The 22,814-nt window shown below is 44.2% G+C and overlaps 1 protein-coding gene across 1 annotated transcript in view; it reads left to right on the forward strand.

Annotated features, from left to right (window-relative positions):
• The first annotated feature begins 992 nt into the window (after positions 1 to 992).
• The window catches only part of hivep3a (HIVEP zinc finger 3a), a 25,081-nt gene continuing 3,259 nt past the window's right edge, over positions 993 to 22,814 (forward strand). The window contains exons 1-6 of the mRNA XM_050034603.1: positions 993 to 1,104; positions 7,809 to 12,025; positions 14,002 to 14,180; positions 16,282 to 16,451; positions 16,552 to 16,626; positions 19,775 to 20,388. Coding sequence (XP_049890560.1) covers positions 8,189 to 12,025; positions 14,002 to 14,180; positions 16,282 to 16,451; positions 16,552 to 16,626; positions 19,775 to 20,388 — 4,875 coding nt within the window. The 5' untranslated portion in view covers positions 993 to 1,104; positions 7,809 to 8,188. The remainder of the gene's footprint in view (positions 1,105 to 7,808; positions 12,026 to 14,001; positions 14,181 to 16,281; positions 16,452 to 16,551; positions 16,627 to 19,774; positions 20,389 to 22,814) is intronic.

Raw genomic sequence — 22,814 nt, forward strand, 5'->3', positions numbered from 1 at the left:
TAAACAACCCCTGTTTTCCCCAGTCAGTGTCCAGATTGTCTGGGTTGTGTGTAAGATGGTTGGCAGCACATTTAGTTTTGGGTGTGTTTGAAAGAAAAAGTCAAATCAAATTGTCCGTCAGCAGCCTTAATCCAGACATGTCAGTATGGGAGCTAGCCGTCATGTACCATTTTCAAATTTGGAGCCCTTCTCACAAGGACTCTCTGTTGCCTGGTGCAGGATGGACACCCTGGGCTCTCTTCCATTCCCCTCTTAGCTTCCCCTTTTCCAGATGAGCGGCTGACCGCCTGCCTTTATCCCACCGGCTGGTATTCCCTCAATGCTCCACATGTCTGCAAGCTTTCAGCCTGCTGAAAAAAGTCAGTTGGCGGAGGGGGGGAAAACCCATGGCATAAAAGAGCGGAGAGTGATGTCAGAGCTGCCTGGACTCGTTTCAGCCGGACCCCTGGCAGGAGCATGAACGCCGTGCTGTGGTGTGTGGACATTCTCCAGAGCTGCTCTTAAAAACTGTATCCCTGTGCAGCGTTTTTTTTTTTCCTCCCCCCATTCAGGTCCTTATATGTTTTCAAATTTTCCAGGGTTTTCTCAAAATGCAGCAGCAATAGCTGTCCACCTATGCTGGAAAGTGAGACCTGAATGGGGAAACTGTGTTTTAAAAATATGAAGTAACCCCCTCCGCCCCCTTTTCCCGGTCAAATTAAAACACCAACCACTCACCCTGCCCCTCTACCTCTCACCGCTCTGCCAGCTGTGCAGCCCGAGACCGCTGCCAAAAGAAACACAAGCTTACGTCAACTTCCAAATAAGGAGCTGCTACTTCACTTTGACCTGAAAGAGAGACACTCAGGGGGGGTGTATGAAAGAGGTGGAGATAGACAAGGAGAAAGTGTCCCCTCCTCCTCATTCATACGCATAATATACTCAGCTACCTGTTTGTCAGCCCAGTGCACGTAGAGCGGAGACTCGATTACCCCTCTCTCTTCACCGTCACTCTCATTCATCCTTTCTCTCTCTCTCTCTCCTTCCCTTCACCTCCCTCTGGCTCTCTCCGCTCTCCTCGTTTCCAGTCATTCACAATCGGAGGACAACACCACCTGCTACCAGGTAAAAAAGCCATTCATATGCTTTCTGTCATCTGCAGTGATTTTGACGCGTGTGTGGTGGTGTGAGTGACATGACGTGAGGGCTGGGGGATTTTCTCCATTCAAGTCTTTGTTATTGCAAAAGGCTGTTCTATCAATGAGCCGGTGAGAGGTGTGGAAAAGCAAGAATCATTTGTGGAATCAGAGCAAACGGAGACATTTGAGATGAGATGAATATTTTTGCCGTTTTAAACATATGCAGACAGTGCAGCTTCTGCAGTGAGGGTGTGTGTGTGTGTGTGTGTGTGTGTGTGTGTGTGTGTGTGTGTCTGTGTGTGAATGAAGGAGAGGGAGAGTGCATATAGTGAGTGGTCCGTGGGCTGTGCATGTATTAAAGCTCACAGCTCAGACTGGGAGTGAATGAGCTCCCTGTGTTGTGCATCCAACCTCCTATACTTGGCATGTCCCCCTGTGGACTGGGGAGCACTCTCGAGGTGCACGTACACACACGCACACAGAGGAACGGCTGTGTGTGCACTGGATCCCTGAGGGCTCTCCTCCGTCCCTGGAGAGCGCCGCTATCAGGCTGCTGATGAAGCTGCGCCTTCTGACTCGACGGCATTGCTAAAGCTCAGCTGACATTGTGTTGGAAACAACAACAGATGAGGGCATGTGTTGCTTGAGTCTGCAAGATGAAGTTCATAGTGGCTTATGTTTGCGTTGCGTTTCATCATAATATTGTCAATGAAATTCCTAATTTTTGCCTCAACATGCGGATGCTTTGAGGGTGATTTTTTTAATTCTTTTTTATTTTTATTGGAAACTAATTTTAGAAACCACTTATTAAAGGTCCAGTTTGTAGGATTTTAGACTATCTTTTGGCAGAAATTGTATATAATATTCATAACTATGTTTTCCTTAGTCTGTAATCATGAAAATAAGAATTGTTGGTTTTCATTACCTTAGTATGAGCTGTTTATATCTACATACGGAGTGGCTCCTCTTCCACGGAGTACACCATGCTGTTTTAGAGTAGCCCACGTGGTGAAACCAAACACTGGCTTTAGATAGTTCTGTTAGCATTTTTACGTTTGCACATCGCCAACACTTTGCACACAGAAGTTTCAGTTCTACAATCTCACCTCTAATTCCTATGAAATCATACACACCAGACCTTTGAGTGACCTATAATTAAGCCAGTATCCATATCCAGTATTTGCCACTGTCGCAAAAACAATCAGATCGCTTTTTGTTTTCCTTAGAGCCTAGCAATTTTCCACAGTTACTTAAGTTGTTTCACCATCTGCCATTTTCGTGACTCGAGAAAGTAACTGCAAAGAACTTACTTTCATACTGTGTGGTAAATGAGAATAGCCACTGATAGCCAATGCGGAAAACAAAAGTGCTGTCCTCGTCCTGTTTTAGTTTCACAGCGTTTTTTTTGTGCCAGGGCTGCACCGGTTATCAAAATTGCAATACCGAAATATGTCACAACATATCATTATGTTGATTTTCTGGCCGACAAATCATATTCCATGCGTAAGGGATCGAGCTTGTTTGGTACAGACCTCAGCAAAAATCACATCGTCATCACTTTTACATTTTTTTTTTTTTCAGTGACCATTACATTCTGGTATAATTCCCACTAAAATCGCGATACATATCAATATCACATATCAATTTTTTGCATATTGTGCAGCCCTACTTTGTGCCGCAAATCAAGTCTTCATTTCCCAGGAGATCGTACATGGTGGCAGACAGAATTGCATATTAAAAGCAAGGCTAATAGGAAACCAGTCTTAACAAAGATGGTGTCATTATTCTGTAGCCATTGCATTATGCAATCAACATGTACTTCATAATAATAAGTTAGAGCACAAAACTAGTCTATTTCCACTTTAAGATGTTGCCTTTTTAGGTAAAGCTTAACAATAGAAAGGTTTAAAATTGTATTTGGTTCAGTTGTTTGAAATAATGTAGCTTATTTTTTCATGGATACCGGTCCAATGGTCTTTGTCATCCCCCGTGTGTGCATTTCCCTTTCTGGTTCCTCCTGACAGAATGGAGGAGTAGCAGTGTAGTACGAATTTAAGACTCCCAAAGTATTGATTTTTTTTCCTCCAAAAAGACCGTAGCTTCGAGGAGGGAGGCACCTTCGCCTGCCTCGCTCTCTCCCTCTCTCTGTAGTCAGTGAGGATGCTGGAAGATAAATTTAGCCCTCCAGCTCTCCTTCCATCTGCTACCACATGGTTTAGGGCCGTTACCATAGGAACCACCGCTGGGTGCCCATTAGTGTGAGAGGAGGAAATTGACAAGATTTTTAAAAAGCCATTTATACAATATTTTCTTTCTGTGTGGTGTGTGAATGGATGCAGCATTTCACAAATTTATATAAGAGTTTTTTTTTTTTTTTTTTAACTCAGCTTGAGGTGTTGTGTTTCAGTACCTGCAGATTTTTAGCTCACTCTGCAGATTGTAAATGTAACTGCATCCCAACACTGTAAATACATCAGAAAATTACTTCTAAATTGTGTAGGTCGTACAGATTTTTGGGATATGCATTAATTTATATTGCACAAATCACTTATATCACTGCCTAATGCCTTATGGAGAACCAATCAACTTTCCCCTCACTGTACGCTCTATAGGCTGTGATGGGCTGTTGTTCATGGCAGACATTTGCAGGAAAAGCCCAGGCATGATTAGTAGCAATAATGATGGCTGCATTACATTGAGGGGTGCCAGTTTCATGAACCTGGTATTGTTCACACTGACTCACTGGTGTGACTTACTGGAACACATAAACAACACAAAGCCATTAATTGTATAAGTTGTGTCAGAATGTCTGCTGAGAAAAGACCTATTGTTTTTTCGGAAAGGATGTCGTGCTCCACCCACTTGGCTTTGCACTCTTAGATAGATATCGTCTTTTTATTTCATGCATTTTTCATTCTTGCCCAAACCTGGTGCCTACATTATCCACAATGCAGCTTGACTGCTGACAGTGTGGGCAAAGATTTGTGTGTGTTATGCTAGTTGCAGCTAATGTAATGTAGCTCTGGGCTGCTAGTCTCAAGTACAAATGAGCGGACTGTGGAGGTTTGGTAAGTTCACTTCTTTCTAACGCCACACCCCAATTTTTGAATTTTCGATCTTTTAGTCCTCAGACCCAACTGACGCTTACTCGAGTGACTCATTTTACAGCTTGAGAGGCAAGTTATCACATTTTGTGCAACTCCTTCGAGAGCCACAAAAGACTTGACACAACTTTTTTTTTCATGTGCAGCTTAGGGATGTTAATTTTGCTTTCGATAGCTGGACACCTATAAAAAGGTAACTCGCTGGTTAATTTTTAAGAAAAACGAAATACAAAATAACGTAAAATACAACAGGCCTTTCCTTTAAGTCCAGCACCCCATTAACCCAGTGAGCACTAGTGCTGCATTTTGAAGTGCCTTAGTGGTTAGCTACATTAGCCTTGGCCGTTCTACACTTCACATCACCTGGGTTGGGTAGGAGCTAGCTAGCGATACCACTCATTCAGTGATTACCACTGTTAACAGCGTGTCCCGGTGGCAGGATGCCGTTGTTGCGGAAATGTGTTGGCCACCCTTTGGTTTTTCCCCCATGTAATACTGTTGAGTAAGCAATGTCATTTTGAGCCACTTAAACCCCTTTAGCATTGTTAACTATGTTAGCACCACTAGCCACACTGACACTGCCAACTGTAATAACACAGCTAACAGTAGCTATGTTTCCATCCAAAAGTGATTCGAATCATTGGGAAATGTGCATTAAAAGAAATACGAATCCTGTGTGTTTCCATTAAATGTACGGACTTTGGTGAAAACTACGAACTCATGCGAGTTTTCCGTAGAACCGGAAACAAAACAAGTCTCGCATTCTTCTTCTTCTACGTTTTCTGGCCGTTGGCAACCAGCTTGTAAATGCATTACCGCCTTCCCGACCCGGAGTGTGGATATTACCATGGAGAGAGGTGCGCTATGTCAGACTTAATTCGAGCATAGCTGTTTCGAATTTTGGCGTTTCCATCATAATTTTCCGATGCGATACTTCTAGATGCGCATCTAAATAATTTTCCGATGCGATACTTCTAGATGCGCATCTAAACAGGCTGATGGAAACATGGCTAGTGATAACATAGTAAACAATGCTAAAGGGGGTTTGCGGCTCAAAATTGAGTCACCTTCTTACTGGGCTGACCTGAGGGAGATTGAAGGGGGCATGATGCTTACATAGCCACACTGCTGGATCCAGACGACATTAGCAGCGCCGAATGAGCAATGTCGCTAGCTTGCACCCCCAAGACCAGGTTGATGTGCTGTGCACTGAACTGAACAATAGCAAAATTAACCTTTAGACAAATATGTGTAACCACTCAAAAATACTGGTGGTTAAACGACATCCCTAGTGCAGCTCGAATTTCTATTTTAAGGGGTGTGAAGTTCAGGGTGAATGAGTTGTCTGGACACAGTTCTCAACATGGAGGTGGTTGAGCTGGCGGCTAGCAGCTAATGGTGCTAACTCCATAAACAATGCTAAGTAACTAACAGCACCGAGAGGGGTAACGCTGTTAATCAGGAGCAAACTGCAGAGAGTACTACTCTTCTGCGACAATGATGTCCCAATATCAACGGTAACTGCCATATGAGCGCAGTATAAAGTGGTGGCAATTACCCAGCCAGAGGGATCCACATGTGCGTTAAAATTAACAACTGGCCCGGCTTACCACAACAAACCACAGAGAAGATAGGATTACAACACACACAGGAATAGCATGACTTCATTTTCTGCTTAGGATGCCATTACTTCACTATATCTCTCCAGAGCAAATAGTGGTTTGCTGCTATATTAATGCGCTACATGTGGCATACGGAAACTTTAAGAAGAGACATATTGGTTTTTGATGGACTGTTGTGATAGAAGGATGTTGGTTTTCAGTTCTTAGTAAATATATAGCATTTTGCCCTAACAAACATCTGTCTGACTTCGGCTCTGAAAACATTACATCCAGATGTGTGTTTTCTAGCAGAGCCTTGCAACAGTTCACCTAGAAAGAATCACTGAGGCTGACAGCCAAAGAGAGGGGGAAATCAGAATCTGTGTGGAGAGAAAGGTTGAAGAGGAAAAAACTGCCCGCCAGGTTCATTAACACCATGAGAGGTGCAAATGAACAGTCTTAAATTGACTGAAGAACAAGTACGACACCTGCAAGTGTAAATTAGCAGATGCATTGCGTGATTTAAAAAATGTCAGTCGGTTTAAGGTGCTAGTTCTGTACTGCAAGTGCTCCATCTGAAATTTATTTCACTCCAGTCATTGTCACCCTCATGCAGAGTGTGCGGGGGCTCTGAACGTCTCACAGTCTGAACTCTGAGGCGTTATTTTCAGTGAGACGACTGAGTCTCTGACTCTCCTCCAAAAGCTCTTAGTCCAGTTACATTACCTGTCTGACCTACATTTAGTGCTTCCTAGTCTAAATTCAAGACATTTAGGCGTCTGAATGGTCCTCGGCAAAGTACAGAGATAATATACCTTTATAATAAACCTGTTTTTTGATGTGCAGAAAAGTAATGTTGGTTTTATAGTCATCCAAGACTGGCATGTATACTCTTCCCACAAGTTAAACCAAAGATGGTTATCAACCTGTTATCAGTAATTTGGACGGAATCCAGCAGCTTTGCCGTCTTCCACCAGAACGTGGGTGTAGAAACCAGCTGGTCAGTGCGTGGGATGCCTTGTTTACTGTTTCAGTATGCTGGCACAAAAAAACATTGGGAGTTCTCTTCAGTACCTCCACTGAGTCACCTTTTGTATGTACTCACAGCTAACAGCCATCATTCCTTCATTTGGCTTGGCTTTTTTTTTTTTAAGTATTTAAAATCACAGCTAAAACGACCCATGCGCTGTAAAGTAATGAAGCAACCATCCACTTAATAATTTAATGTGGCAGCACTGTGCTGCAGCACTGTCTGATGATCATCATTTTGAAGGAAGTGTGGTCTGATATGTGAGGACACAGCATGTCAAACATGCGGCATTAATTAGAGCATTCTGTGACACATTGCCAGGTTCACATGCCACAGTCTTTCACTTGATTCCAGTGTAATTGATTATGGAAAGAAAATTTAATGCAAAGCAATTTCATTAAGACCAAAAAAGAAAAAGGTGCTTTTATGACAACAAATTTTAATGTGAGTAACTCCCCCCTACCTTGTTTCTCCTTCTGAAAATGACAAACTCTTCATGGGGCATGTTTTTTTTTTCTTGCTTTGACTCATTTTACTAGAGTGGGTGGGATATCTGAGGCAGCCCAACAGAAAAATATTGTGGTCCCCGGCTCTGAAATAACAATGCACGGTTGATTAAAAATCATTGAACACCTCGACAGTTTCAGATTATGCTGTCATTGAAATGTTCCTGTCACAGTCATTGGACATAGTGCCGCTCTCTGGGAATGTTAGCAGAATCATCATTTCTGTGTGCTGCATGCTGATATATTTTTATACAAAAATATTACATAAACCATTCTAATTCAACAGCATTCAGCAGCCGCGGGAAAGTGAAAGCTGAATGTTATGACACATACAGCGATTATGTAACACATGAAACATAAATATCTATATTTGGCAAGTGGAGGGTCGGAGGGTCATCTGTGTTGAATTGTATGCACTATTTTATATAATGAGTTGTTTGTCTTCACAGATCTTCATGTTGAGAAGACAGAAGAATCATATACTGAGCTGAGTCAACTGAGCGTCAGACTGTGTGGCAGCAAGGCTGGCTGAGTGCTTCATGATGGGATACTTTAGGTCAGCGTGGCACAGGACTTCCTCCACAGCACATGACATATCACAGCTGAATTCTTTGATGCCGCCATTTGACATTTGATGGCATCATTTTGCTTTCAAGCAATAAAGTTTAAGCAAAACAAGTGAAAATGATGAAGTCAACTAAAGTGGATATAATTTGATAGAATTCACTTACATTAAACCCTTTATTCAGTTAATGATTTGGCTTGAACTCTGTAGCCTGGCACAGGCAGACGCATCCCACGTGTCTACCTGAGGCTGTCCTTCCATTTTATGGAGGCCTTGCATAGTCGCCTGACGACTGGGGAGCAGTCCGGAGGTCAAGAACATTGTCAACCAGAGTCGCCTCACCGAGGCCCACAGCCTAAGTCTCCCTCCCAGCCCCGTCGGCAACAGCAAACTGGCTCACCGAAGCCCCATGGCACACAACAGCAATCCAAACAGTCCAGAAGACAGCATCCTGAACGTAAACGTCTCAGGCACCAGCGGCAGAGCATTGACTCAGATACAGCCCTCGAACAGAAACATGAAACAGCAACCACAGTTTCAAGTTTGTCACCAGGAGCCCCACCTTCCTCAGCAGGTGGCCCTGCCCAGTCTAAACCAGAAACCCAGGAGGGCACCCCAAAACAGAAACGGGAGCGTAAGCCTCAGAGACCGGGCAAATATGTTTGCACTTACTGTGGCCGCGCCTGTGCAAAGCCCAGTGTCCTGCAGAAACATATTCGCTCCCACACAGGTGAAAGACCTTATCCCTGCGCCCCATGTGGCTTCTCTTTTAAGACCAAGAGTAACTTGTACAAACACCGCAAATCGCACACCCACAGGGTGAAGGCAGGTCTGGCTTTAGGAGAGCCGAGATCTTTAGAGGAGCAAGTCACTGAGTCAGAAGATGAAACCAGACAGCTATCATCAGCATCTTCCCTTACAGAAAGACAAGGCAGTGTAGCCTTAATCAAGAGTCATGAAACAGACAGGGCCAAAGACTGCACTGGAGGAAACGATGACTCCTACGCAGTTAAAAAGAGACTGGCCTTGCGTCTGAGTCGAGGAAAACATGGTCCTCGAGACTTGTCTGATGAAAAGACCTCATCTCTAATTTTAGGGAGTAAAGGCAGTACAGAATCAGGCTATTTCTCTCGCTCTGAAAGTACAGAGCAGTCACAGGACAGCCCCCCGAACACAAGTGCCAAAAGCTATGCAGAGATCATCCTCGGCAAGTATGGGCGTCTCGGACACCTACAGAGGATGTCTCGGCACCATAACCAGCAGCCCTCTGGTCAGGAGGACAAAAGCATCCCATTCACAGTCCCCAAGAAGCAGGTCATCGACCATATAACCAAACTTATCACTATCAATGAAGCAGTGGTGGACACCAGTAAAATTGACAGTGTAAAGCCAAGGAGATTCTCACTCTCCAGGAAAAATAGTTCAGAGTCTCAAAAGAGTTCATCTATGAAAGAAACACTTATTCACAGCCCCAAAGCCGGAGATCTGGGCTACAAAAACAGTGGCTCCATCACCATGGGAGTTCCATGTGAAAAATTTCACCATCCATCCTTAAATGTGGAGCAGCCAGCTGGCCAAACATCCACTGCCCCTTTGGTGAGAAGTCACTCAATGCCGTCTGCAGCTAGTTCATTTGACACTTCCAGTGGCGGCCTCAGTAAGTTTCGCTTAACTCAGTCCTTTGATGAACGAAAGCCTTCTGAAACGCAGGCCCGTCGTTTTGGGATGCTAAGACGGCAGCCAGCTATTGAAATCCCACTTGGTGCAGAACTCACAGAAGAGGAACATGAGGGTTCCCATTCACTTTACCCTGACAGCGTTACCACCGTGCCTGACCCCAAACAAAGCCAACCGCAGCCATATGAGTGTGAGGCATGTGGTACTGGATGCAAAGATTGGGAAGGTTATAAGAAACACAAGCAAAGCCTGTGCCTAGCACATCATCCCAGAAATGAGGTGGTAATTAGTCAAACAGGGTGCTCACAGCTAATTAACCACGCAGTCAGAGCAGGAGCTTCAGCAATGCGCAAAAGAAGGAAAGAAGAGAGTTTTGAATTTGATGACCCCTCTTCTCCTTCATTACCCTCTCCTGCCCTCTTATCAGGACAGTGTAAAGATGAAAGCAGTGTTGTTTATGAGGGCCCCAGAAGACCGACACTACAGACCTGTTCAGTAATTCAACATACTAGTTCATTTGAAAAACAAGAATCTTTATGCAATGAGAGTCAAGGCACTGAGGCGCCAAAAACCTCTCCACCTCATGAAGAATATCAACTAGTGCCTCAGAAACAACCCCAACAGTCGACAAAACTAACAACTCGAAAGCTGGTCCGTCAACACAGTGTGCAGGTTCCAGAAATACTGGTCACAGAGGACTCCAACATGAGCACGACAACCTCAATAGAGTCAATATCCACCGCCAAACATTCAGAGAAACCTGATGAGTTTCAGTGGCCACAGAGAAGCCCTTCTCTGGCCCAACTCCCCATTGAAAAGCTTCCTCCAAAGAAGAAGCGCTTGCGTCTAGCCGAGGTAGCCCAGTCCTCTGGGGAATCCAGTTTTGATTCTGTATCCCTGCCCCGCAGCCCTAGTCAGGACAGTAGCGCATCTTACGCATCCAGTCGCTCCACATCCTTTGAAGAGTCCAACAGACCAGACATGGAGATAGCAGGATCAACACCACTGAGGAGATCAAGAGCTCCTCACATGTTGACGGTGCCTGGGGTGCATCAGCACAGAGAGATGAGGCGCTCAGCATCTGAACAGGCGCCTCATGACCCACAACCAAGCGTCCTATTGGCTGAGACCCGCAGTAAGTCTTTTGACTACAGTTGCCTGTCCCCAGAGCGCACTGCAGTTGGCTGGAGGGAAAGAAGAAAATGTCTCCTTATGAGACACACCGCTATAAAAGATCCAGATGAAGAGGAAGAGGAGCGACAGTGTACCATACCGAGACGTAGTCCCGAACATGTCAGCTCCACCACATCTTCTCAAGCAAGCCCGACTTCTGTGTACTGCAGCAGGTCCCCTGCTTCTCCTTCATCAGGTGACATGGTCTTGCGTAATCCAGTGAGATTACAGTGCAAAGAGATCTTTTCTCAGTGGAAACTCAGTCAAAATATTCAGTTAACAGGCAGCACAGAAGCCACATCCGTAGATCCTGTAAAAGAGGAGGCCTCACATACAGAGCAGCCGCCTTCTCAGGCATCACAGCCCTATCCTACACACGGACCATCAGGGGCAGCCAGAGCTCACTACCTCCCCATGTCTACAGGGCTGAAGCTAGAGATTCCCTTACTGCATGATGAATATCCAGAGGTTCGAGTGAGTCACTCCCACATCCAGCACTCTGTCCCTCACATCACTTCCAGTCTGGAATTACTGAGGCCAGCCACATCTCCAGCAGTAGCAGTGCGCCTCCAAACAGACACCCTTACCCTAGCATGTGCCATATACACCACATTCTCCCAGTCCACCTCTCCCAGGCCCCAGGAGGCAGTCGATGCTGTGTCACACAATATAAGTATCCCAACAGCTGATTACAGAAACCATAGGAACATGGGTCCAGACTATCAGTCGTGGTCTGACGATGGCCTGAGGATATCAGGCTCAGGGGGCAACAAGCGCATGCTCTCCCCTTCAAACAGCATAGAGCTCCCGCCTGAGTCACAGCAGCAGCAGAAACGAGTCAAAGAGGAAGGGGAGAGGGAGGTGGGATGTGTTGACAAGGCATCAGTGGACCCATGCAATCAGGAACTCAAAAGGGAGACTCAGTCATGTCTACCCAGTGTTTGTTCTCCCATCACACATGTTGGACCATCATACCCCAGTCTGCTGCCCAGCACCTGTAATAGCTGGTGCTATTTGAACTACATTAAACCAAACCCTTCTACTCTGGACGAACAGAAGCCCTCAGTGTATTCATCGTGGTCCACGAGCGGCTATGACCCCAACCCACCTGGCCTCTCAAGCAAGACAGCTCTCTCTCTGCTGCACTGCAAGCAGAGGCTCAGTCCCTCCATCTACACTATATCCCCCATGTCAGTCAGGACAACTGAGTCGATGGAGCACGAGGACAACAAAAGACCATGCTCCGCTGAGGTAATTACAGCACTAACCACTGATTACAATTCAGTCTATATAAAGATGTACCAACACAAGAGAATTTCCAGGAATTTCACAATTATTATACCAATCAAAATGTAGACGGATGTGGACATCTGAAAGAGGGTAGATGATGTGCAGTAAAGGATGACAGGCATATTTGAAACCAAGATACAGCATTTAGATGATTGGTGCCCAAGGTTAAGTTATTCTATAGACCCTGAGGCTGGGTTCCACCAAAAAGGATTGGTTTAATTTAAGATTAGTTGTAATCAGAGTTTAACAAAACTAGATTTGAAATTGAGTAAATCCAGGTTTCCAGTCCAGATCACAATGTTTGTTTACAATAACTTTCGAGTAGAAAATCCCCGAGTCATCAGTGTTGGAGAGTAACATTAAATGAAATGAGGTAATTAAATTACAAAATAAATTTAATTGTAATCAGTTACAGTTACTTCATCGAACAGGAATCTCTTCTTTTGGCATGTTTAGGACAACGCAGATCAGCAAAGCCATTTGAACAAATTTGAGTGCTTTTGCACTGATGTTGCTAGAACTTTTCACATTCATTGCCCAATTTAAAACATTTGTTATAGAAGTATTTAAAAACTACTCACGTTACATTACTTTGAAGCAATTAAAATAGTATATTACTTATTCCATTTTTAACAGAGTAACTACTAATCTGTAACCAATTGTATTTCAAAAGTAACCTTCCTTACACTGCGCGTCACGTACACAAAATTAAAAGGTGCTGGGCAAAGCCATCTCAACTGGTTTGTCTTTAGCTACCTAAAAAGTCCCACTTTAAAATCACTATCTGTATAAGTGTAAGCTATATTTAAAGTATATTAAAGTATAGACGGTAAGGTAAAGTACCCCTTTACCTTGCCAACAAACAGCCCTTCCTGATGGGGAACTAAAGCCGTTATCTCGAAGACACCAGACTTCATTAAGGTTTAAGGTGCGAGGTAATGTGGAGAAAATATTCTAAGTATAGCATACACTTAAACAGATATTGATTTGTTCTTGGTGGGGTTTTTTAGGTGGCCTCTGTCCACAGCAGTACGTTGCTTAGATTTCATCAATAACAGCACAGCAAGGAAAAAGAGTCTGCCTGGCAGCAACTGGCAGACAGTTTTAACTTTTCTGTCCTTCACTGCCATGTTGAACAGTTGGTCCACTCTTCCTGTTTAGCTCCGCAACAGTTTCCTTGCTGAACTGGAATCTTGAGAGGAATTCAGCAGCATTATAAAACTCAGTTGGGTTGAGTCGATTTCTTAGCTTCCCTTATGGAACTAGATTATTTTGCTTAATCGGTGTCCAAAAGGCAGCCATTTTAGAGGTAAACCTCCTCAAGTGTAGGTTTAAAGTTCATACTTGATCACATTTTAAATTGGAGGTTAAAGTTTTGGTGCAACAGAATTAAATTTGATCTAGGTTTCGAGTAAAAACTTATCTCACCTATAAGGAGAGGTTTAAATTGGATCCGTCTTAATTGTAAGATAGCTCCCAAGTTTGATGCAACATTATTTAAGTTAAACTACTATTTAATTCGGTTTAAAAATGAATCCTCATTGGTGCCACCCAGCCTAAATTCAAGTTACACAGTTTCAGTGGTATCCTTGGCATAGTTTACATAGTTGGTAGGTTAGCATAGTAAGCCTCTTTGCTTCTTCCTCTGGTGAGTATAGACAGTGCATCAAACTGGGGGTTAGCATTGCAAGACTGTATCTCGTAGCCTCAGTCCCCAAAAAGGCAGGGAAGATACTTTGCTGACTTTTCTCAGCACTAAATTCATGTTGATGACACGATTATAAAAATCTTTACAGTGATGACACCAAAAGGCAAACAGTATGTGTGCTTTAACAAATGCTATCAAACACAACGTTCAATGAGACTTCCCAACTTTTGTCTCCCTGGGCATGCTGGAGCAGAGTTGGTGAATTTGCCCATGTCTCTTTCGGGTGTAGGTCTACAACAGCCAGTCTTACTGCAGAGACCACGAGGGAACGAGGAAGGGACAGCAGTCAGCAGACGACAACGGGTCAGACAGAAAAGAGGAGAGGGAGGAAGAGAAGAAGAATGAGGAGGAAGCGCAGTCGTGCTCCAGGAATAAGCACCCTCCTGAAGTTTGGATCTCTGAGAGAGGGTGAGTATGGACTAGTGACAGCTCAGCACTATGCAAGATGCAAAATTAAATGACATCAGGGTTACTGATGACATGCTGTCTATATTTACAGTGTTAAGTCAGTCATAACTAACAGTGTTGAGGGCTTGCGTCACATATTGTGGTATGTTGTGGAAACCGTTGGTCTGTCCACCATGTTGGAGGGGCCAAGGGTTGGCCGTCTGCACCAACAGAGCCCGTCTGTTGAGGGGCTGAAGCCAGGAAACTACCTAGCTTCCTTTGCGCCTGCGGAGATTCATTTACACAGACCGTCACAGCCACTCACATGGAGCGACAGCAAGTTCATACTCTTACACTGACACTAATGGAATGAGCGGAAGATATACTGTACATACGTGTACATACATAACATCGGTCATTTAAAGGGAGCCATACTGAATGGGATTGGGTAGATGCAGACAAGCTGTGTAAAAGAAAGATGATGATGTAACTGAACACTGTCCGTCACTGTAAATGGACAAAAAGTCTTATTTTTTCTTTCATTGCTGTAGAAAATACTTGCCTCTGATTGGCTGGCTGTGTCTTTTAAATCTGTATAACATAACACCTCTAATAAACACCCAACCTACAGTTTAACCACTGCTCTAAATCAGTTTGCAGTACAGCACATTTAATGGTATCTTAAAACGCAAGTAACCATAGCAACCATACTTCTGCTTAATGCTGTATTGCCAGATAATAACTCTCACTGAAATGGACCTAACAATGTGTTCAAACTATTTATGGCCAACACAGCCTGCTCTACTTTGTGCTTTTTGCCCCAGACTCACAGTTCAGGACCCCTCGCTGTATATCTCTCGCCTTTTTTGTTATTCGAGCAAATGTAATTCAATGGTCGACCCTCAAGTTAAGTAAAAGGCAGTATGCAAACATGTATGGTGTGAATTCATGTGGACACAATTCTGTTATTGCTTTGTCTGCACACACACACATCTTCTCAAATTAATTTGCACCGAGGTTAAACCAGACACGCTCAGTACTTCTGATACCCATCAGAAATAAACACTGCTGCGATGCAGGCGAGTGCAGAGAGGTGCCATCTGTGTGTCTCTTTTTGGTTTGGGAGTGTGTCTGTGAACAAATCCCTGTTGTGACTCATGTTGACGCTCCTCACAGCCTTCCTAAAAGAGTGAGTCATCCTCACGCCTGCTCGCTTTCTCCCTCGCTGTCTGTTCAGTCTGTCTGTGGGACAAAAAGACCAAACTGAGGCTGCAAGCTAGTCGAACATTGCCTTTTTTTTTGTTGTTGTTGCAGAGGGGGAAGGCAAGGGCACCTAGCCTTAAATCTTGGGTGTGAATAGGTGTTGCATGAAAAGCCTGTGAATATGGCTGATTTATAGTGTAGTATATGAGGTATAGTGTCGTAGCATGACGGAAATACTGTTTCTCTTTCATTAACTTGAAAGTTTTCAAGACTAAAAACCACCGTTTATGATACCTGCCGAGTTTATCCAGCCGTGAAGCCTGTAGTGAAAATAGAAAAAAGAGCCGATTATAATCAGAATGATTGTTTGTTGTAGGAATGTGTTTTCACTTTCTGTGTTTTTTCATGCTTATTTGGAGCAGCAGCTGGTCTGGGCCAGGGTTTCCCTCCCTCTCCAGCCTGTTTTTATTGGCCCGACTGCAGCAGGCCCTGGACCTTGGGCCACATCGTAGGCTCCCCCTTGTTTGGACTCGGTGGTGGTGTGAGCTGTGATGGGGTTACGAGGCAGTGGGAGGGTGGGGGTCTGGTTTTGGCTTATGAAAGCTGCTTTCATGAAGCTGAAGTGGGTGCCTCGCTGAGGGACCCTCAGTGTACATGGAGGGGTGGACCCCGGGCCCAGCTGCCACAGTGTGAGTTCACTGTGTAGTTAAGGCCAAACAGATAGCGCACTTACCCTGGATAAATACAGGCACTAAAAAGCTGCTTACAGGTGCTAAAGGGCCTGCAGCCTGTCTGTCAGCTCCAGTTACACTCATATTGATTGTGACTATCATCCCGAGAGGAGCAGCATCAATAGACAACTGACAGGGGAAAGCTCTGAGGACGAAACTGAAACCTCTTGCTTTCTTCACACCTACAGATCAAACGGGAAGCATGCTATCACGCATGGTGGAGGTGGAGGCAAGTGCCAATGTGAGGACTGTGGATTCCATCCAAAGAATACCAGTACACTGCAGAAATGCACCCGTCACATCACAGAACCCCCACCATATAACTGCAAACAGTGTAACCTTTCTCTTAAAGCCAAAGGTAAGGAGAGGATTTTGTTTGTTTGTTTGTTTGTGAGTTTATGAGGTCTGTCTTAACTCTGCATCCATTATGAGCTCAGCCTTTGTTTCATATTTTATAGGAAGCCTCATCGAACACCTGAGATCTGAGGCACATGGAAAAGACACCTGTTGTTACCCAGATGGCACAGAGGAGGGTATGTTATGTTATTTATTTTTATGAGGTTGTTTTTATGCAGCTAAAAGTGCCAGTGCTGATGGGTTTCTTTGCAACCCAGTCGCCAGAATGACTGTAGGTAGGCTATGGTACATTTCTGCAAAGCAAGGATATGTTACATTTGTACGTTATGTAGATAATAGATTTACTTTTCAATAACACGTTAGGTTTAGGCACAAAAACAACTTGGCTAGGGTTTGGACAGGATCATGTTATGGCTTAAAATGCCCACCTTTGGTAACACAGTCCCAGCAGAAAACACAGCTATGTCTGTAAAAACGTGGCACTATCCCCCCTGGTAGCACAGTGAAAATACACCCATGTTTGGTGGATAAAAACTGCTGGAAACGCAGCAATGACTCTCTAAGAAACAACCAGTTGTGTCGTTTGTTGGCCTCAAACAGTGGTCTGCAGCTTGGCAGGCATTTTGCCGAGGTGGCACACCATCCTCCATTCCCTCCACCTCCAGGTGACAAAGTCAGCCCATATACTACGTCACTTGAGAGACGTTAATATGACATATGAAAAATGTAGAGTGTCCGTGGTTTGCAGAAATCTACAAAGCCAACATTTTCTCCTTGTGACTGGGCTGTGTTTTTGGATTGGATGTACTATTATTCTTTTTTTCTCTGCCGCTGCTCGTTTTGAAAACTAAAAACTTTACAAAATTATTGTTAAAACATGGTCACTGAATATTTAAGTCCAACTGAAATCAAACTACCTTTTGTTTTTGTTTCTAATACCAAGCTACCTTGTAAATTACATGTCTTATGCTCTCTTTGTTGTGCTAGTTTTGGCTTATTAGCTCATCATTAGCATCCACGTTAGCTTCATAGCATGTTAGCTTTCTGGCTAATAAGTCCTTATCTTTGATTGTGGACATTTCAGAAAAGGTTGTGTTATACCTTGGTTTGTTGATAGATTAATTTCAGTTGGACTTAAGGGGTTTTATGCAAAATTTAGAGCGTGCGAGCTGCCTGAGCACGGTTCTTAACATGCTAACAGCTAACAGTGCTAACTGTTACTGGGGGGAAACCAGGTGCAGTGTCCGAATATACGGAACTGCGAGCAGACCTCCACGGGCTGATGATGCAAAGGTAGCCTGGGAGGAGGTCACCACAATTGTAAATCAATGTTGCGTTTCTCTTGTGCGCGCGTGTGCTCTCTCTTTCTCTCTCATAGTCTCACTCTGTTTCTTTTCTTTTGACTTTTCTAAGATGACAGATGCTGAATATATACTCCCTATCTGATGCTGTGGCTGTTTGTGGTTGGCTGAAAGGGATGTGAACTCATTAGTTTGCAGCTGTGTTAATCAAATCAAGTTGGGTTTCCATTATGCGTGCCAAACAGTGCCAATTTATGTGCTGATTGCAGATAGTTGCATTGAATAGTGGTTTTGGGGGTATTTATTGTATCTTTTCTATTGCCTGACATTCTGGAAACCTGCCTGTGAGGTTTTTGTGACGTGTGCACACTGTCCGCCAGTCAGCCAAACTTCGGCTTACACCAGCTGCGCTCCGCCTGCGCTGACAGTAGACCTGGTTTCAGCTGGCGAGCTTTTAGCGCACCTTCATCGAAGCCTTTTGGCGTGAAACTGTCACTGCGCCAAGCTGCATCTGTCGACACCTCCCCCTGCTGCGCCGCCACACCCATCTCAGCGCACCTCGGTTTGCCAAACTACCAAACTAAGCGCGCCTCAGGTTGCGCTGCTCGAAACTAGCTCTGCACGGGGTTCGCCACCCTGCGCCACGCTGAGAAACTAGAGAACCATAGTCTGCTTAGGATGTCATTACTCCACTCTATCTTTATCTGTATCTATACCTCTGAATGTCACATACAGAACATTTAATTATCCTTTTTCTAGAGCTGGGACTGTGTTTACTTATTCATTGGTTACAAGATCACAAGCAGTCCTTTTACTGGTGCCCACTCACAGTGATATTCACTGCTGTAACTTGAGCCACGTGAATTTTCTTGCTCAAAGACTTTGAGTTGATTAATAGCCTCAAACAGTGCAGTAATTCTGTTGGCTTACATACTTTGTCACTTTGAATGAGCTTAAACATTTCACACTTGTTTGAATAGAAATGTAAATATTGGTCAGCAGCATATCAAGATCTTAGGCGTCCAAGATTGAAGATATGTGGGAGAAGGGTTGCCATGAGAAACATGGGAGAGGCTCTTATACGTTACACCCAGAATAAAAATGTACTCGGCTGGTAATAACTGGACACAACCCAGCACACTTACACCTATATAGTTTCATGTCTACACATTGGTGCAGTGAGGAAAGTCAAGACTTAAATTTATCAGTGTGCCTAATGCTAAATATTGACATGGTTTTCAACTAGCCTTTATACTTGAAGAGCACAATACAATTTCTGAAATCCAACCATGGCTTTTGGTTTTTGTTTGTCACCTCAAGACACCTCAGATTTCTGGGGGTGCCACTGACACGACAAAGCAAAATAAAACAAAAGGCAGAGGAGTAGGAAAAGAAGACGGAGATAATGGGTCCAGAATAAATTGAAATTTCTCTGCCTTGTTTTGTCGTGTATACCTAATCTTTTCAAGATGCAAGCAACTCATTAAATTCCTCATCCAGTTTATACGAAAGGCAGTAAAGTGGACGTCCAGCCTATGAGAATCATCTATTTGGCGATCAGGATGGAGAAGACCAAGGCATCGTTGTGGGAGTTAGAGAGTGGAATACTTTTTGGGTGAGAGGCCAAGGAGAGCAATGAGTGGGGAGGGGGCAGTGTTAAAAAACTGACTTCCAGGAGGTAATTAATGTGGCACAAACCCAAAACGTGTTTCAGTGAAGCTGGATCCTGCTTGCATCTATCTCATAGGAGGCCGACGTCAGGTTTGATTTCAGACAGCCCAACCTTGGTCCAGTGTATTCAGTGAATGGGCTTAGCTGAATAAGTCTGTTACGGGTGCAGATGGAGGAGGAGTGGATTCTGTCGAAAACTTCATCCCACTCATCATCCTGTCTAAATCAGTCTCCCACTGCTGTCTTACTCATAGATCTTGAGAATATGTGGGGTTTTATATTGACGTTTTTTTAACTAAAGAATGGAGTTGGTTAGAAAATGTGTTGAAAGGAGATTTTTTTTCTGTCCTAGGAGTCTGTGAAGAACGTCCAGTTCCCCCAGATAAACAAAAAGATCTTCAGTACTCAGATCTCAGACAAGACGAAGATGACAATGCAGGGGACAAAGATGGCAAACGCGTTGACGACAACAGGTCCGAGGTGGCTAAAAGCTCTCACACTACCACTTCTGATAGTGAGGAACCTCGTCCAGGAGGCCTGCCGATGGAACCTGAACCCAGCCGATCCGTCCAGCTTCCCCCCAAGGACTCTACCCAGAGGAGCTCAGCCAGCGTCAGGAGGGCTCTGTTTGCCCGCAGACGCTTCGACGCTTCATCAGCGGCGTCCTCCCGAGTCTGCCATTCACCAAGTACTCAACCCCTGATTCCACAGAGGGAGCCGTCCCCAGCTCACAGCCCGTCACCCAGGCCTTGCCAGTCCCCTGCTCCCCCGTCCTCCCCCTCCCCATCTAGTTGTCACGTCTCCACCTCTGCTCTGAGACCAGTCTCCCCTGTTAGAGGTCTTTCTCCTGTAATAGTCCAGTCCCATGGATCAGAGTCCTCTGGGCCTCCAGGATCCCTGGCAGACACCTCTGCTCATTGTCAAGCCTGTTTTCACCCAAGAGACCGACCATCTGCTGCTAGACGGGTGAGTCACTTCAACTTTTCTCTCAAAAAAACATTGTGACATAACATCTTCATTAGTTTTCTACACAGAGCGTAACCCAACCATTGTTGTTTTTCCATATTCTGAACCTGTCATGATGCTCTCTTTTTGTCGCGTGTATAATTATCACTGGTCAAACCATGGCTTTTGTTCAAACCGCAGTCTTCACTCACCTGTGACTTGATCCATCTCTGTTAGTTTAGCCGGCAGGTTTAAATAAATCAGCTTTTGGCTCACAAAGCTAATCTTGTGTGGCTCAGTTAAATCCCAGTAAGTCAACATCTAGAACAAATATAGATAGGCTGGTACATATGAGGTTATTTTAAAGTCGCACATTTATTGGAAAAGGAAGGAAAGGCATCTCTCTTGTTTTATATCACTCAAACCGATGCCTGCAGCTCTGGACCTTAAAATAATGCAGGAGAGCTCCCAAATAGACACAACATGTTTTCCCTGGGCAGCCACTGATAAAACGAGAAGCTGGTCAATCATTAAATACCAGAGATTGGAACCACATGTCGACGACGAAAACACCTCGGGTGAATATCTCAGTTCACCCTCATCAAATAAAAAAAACATGTCGACTCCAAACCTGTGGTTATGTTATGGTGTAACCTCACCACTTCCTCCTCACACTTATAGGGCTCATAGGAGTAGATTCTCCACAGGGTTGTTTTTCACATCTGCACACATAGACATTTCTGTTTACATGTCAGCTACACCTGCAAACTGGCTGTATTTGGCAAGAGGAGCCATTTTTATATACCTAAATATTTGATTGGTACATATACTATATGAATGTGTATTTTTAGTAATTTGATTGCTTCAGTATTATTTTGCACCATTATAAACCCCCATTTCCACCAAGCAGTATGTTTCAGTCCAGTTCGGTTGAGTGCGCATTTTTTCTGTTTCCATTGTGAAAAGTTGTGGATGGTACCAACAGAACCGTCCCCGTGTTTGGTCCCCCCTCTGTTGAGGTCCCTAGCACACAGATCTGGTACTAAAAGGTGGAGCTGTGAACACTGCAGTCTGATTGGTCAGTAGAGGACGGTCACTCTGCTCAGGGCTGAGTTGTGTCTGGTTTTGAGGCTCATGTAACTGTTCACACCATGGCAAGTTTAACATATATGAATGAACTATAACTTTAAAAGTAAATGCTGTTTTGCTGCCTCTCACAGCAGCTGTAGTTTGAGAAAAATAATTTACTTTAGTTTTTATTGTTTCACTTGGATGACAAACACTTTTAGTAATGAGTGGAGGAAAAAAAACGTCATCCCATCTCACTGCAGCCTGTTTTATGTTGGCGTGCAGCCTCGTTCTGTGGACGATAAACGAGGTGCAGACTTGCATCTGTGTCACCGCTGATGAGGAAATACAGCGAGTGCTGGACGGTGCAGTGAGTGACAACAACCCCGCCCACATTTAAGAGTACTGTTTGCAGTGGAAACACTAGGGTCTAGGTACCATGTCTGAAGGGTTACTGTTGGATCCAAAGGTACCATACTGAAAGTGTTTGGTGGAAACAGGGCTTAGTACTGTAACATAGGCATGTCGCAATGCGATACCAATACCAGTGAAATTCCACAATTCTCGATACCCAATTTAATACCACGATAAAGAACCAAAACAAAACAACAAATCCCAGGTACTGAAAGGGATACTTTGTCATTGTTTAACTAGGTGTGTGTCACCACAGTGTGACACACACCTAGTTAAATATCGACGCAGAACGTGTCATGCATCATCGATGATACTGCAGATTTTGGCTGACAGACAGGCGGGGAGCTCCAGGAGATGGCGGCACGGGGCGTCTAAATTCAGTTGATAGACCACAGTCTAGTCAGATCTTTGAATCCACCCACTCCACTGAGTTCAAGTTGACTGATTCATCACACATTGTGACATGAAACAGTTTCTTGGTTGAAATTAAAAAACACCAATGAGAGCTGTGGTGGGACTCAGGTAGCCAATCAGCATCACGGGCAGGACTAAGGCTGTTTTCAAACTGTTGAGTTGAGCAGTGAGGAGTAAGAAGAAGTTGCTATCAAGGCTGTTTTAAATCAATCAATCAATCAATCAATTTTATTTATAAAGCCCAATATCACAAATCACAATTTCACAAATCACAATTTGCCTCACAGGGCTTTACAGCATACAACATCCCTCTGTCCTTATGACTCTCACAGTGGATAAGGAAAAACTCCCCCAAAAAAACACCTTTAACGGGGAAAAAAAACTGTAGAAACCTCAGGAAGAGCAACTGAGGAGGGATCCCTCTTCCAGGACGGACAGACGTGCAATAGATGTCGAGAACAGATCAGCATAATAAATTAACAGTAATCCACATGACACAATGGGAGAGAGAGAGAGAGAGAGAGAGTCAGAGAGAGAGACAGAGAGAGAGA

Source organism: Epinephelus moara, chromosome 22 (genome assembly GCF_006386435.1).
Source record: "Epinephelus moara isolate mb chromosome 22, YSFRI_EMoa_1.0, whole genome shotgun sequence".
In the NCBI taxonomy this organism is placed as follows: domain Eukaryota; kingdom Metazoa; phylum Chordata; class Actinopteri; order Perciformes; family Serranidae; genus Epinephelus; species Epinephelus moara.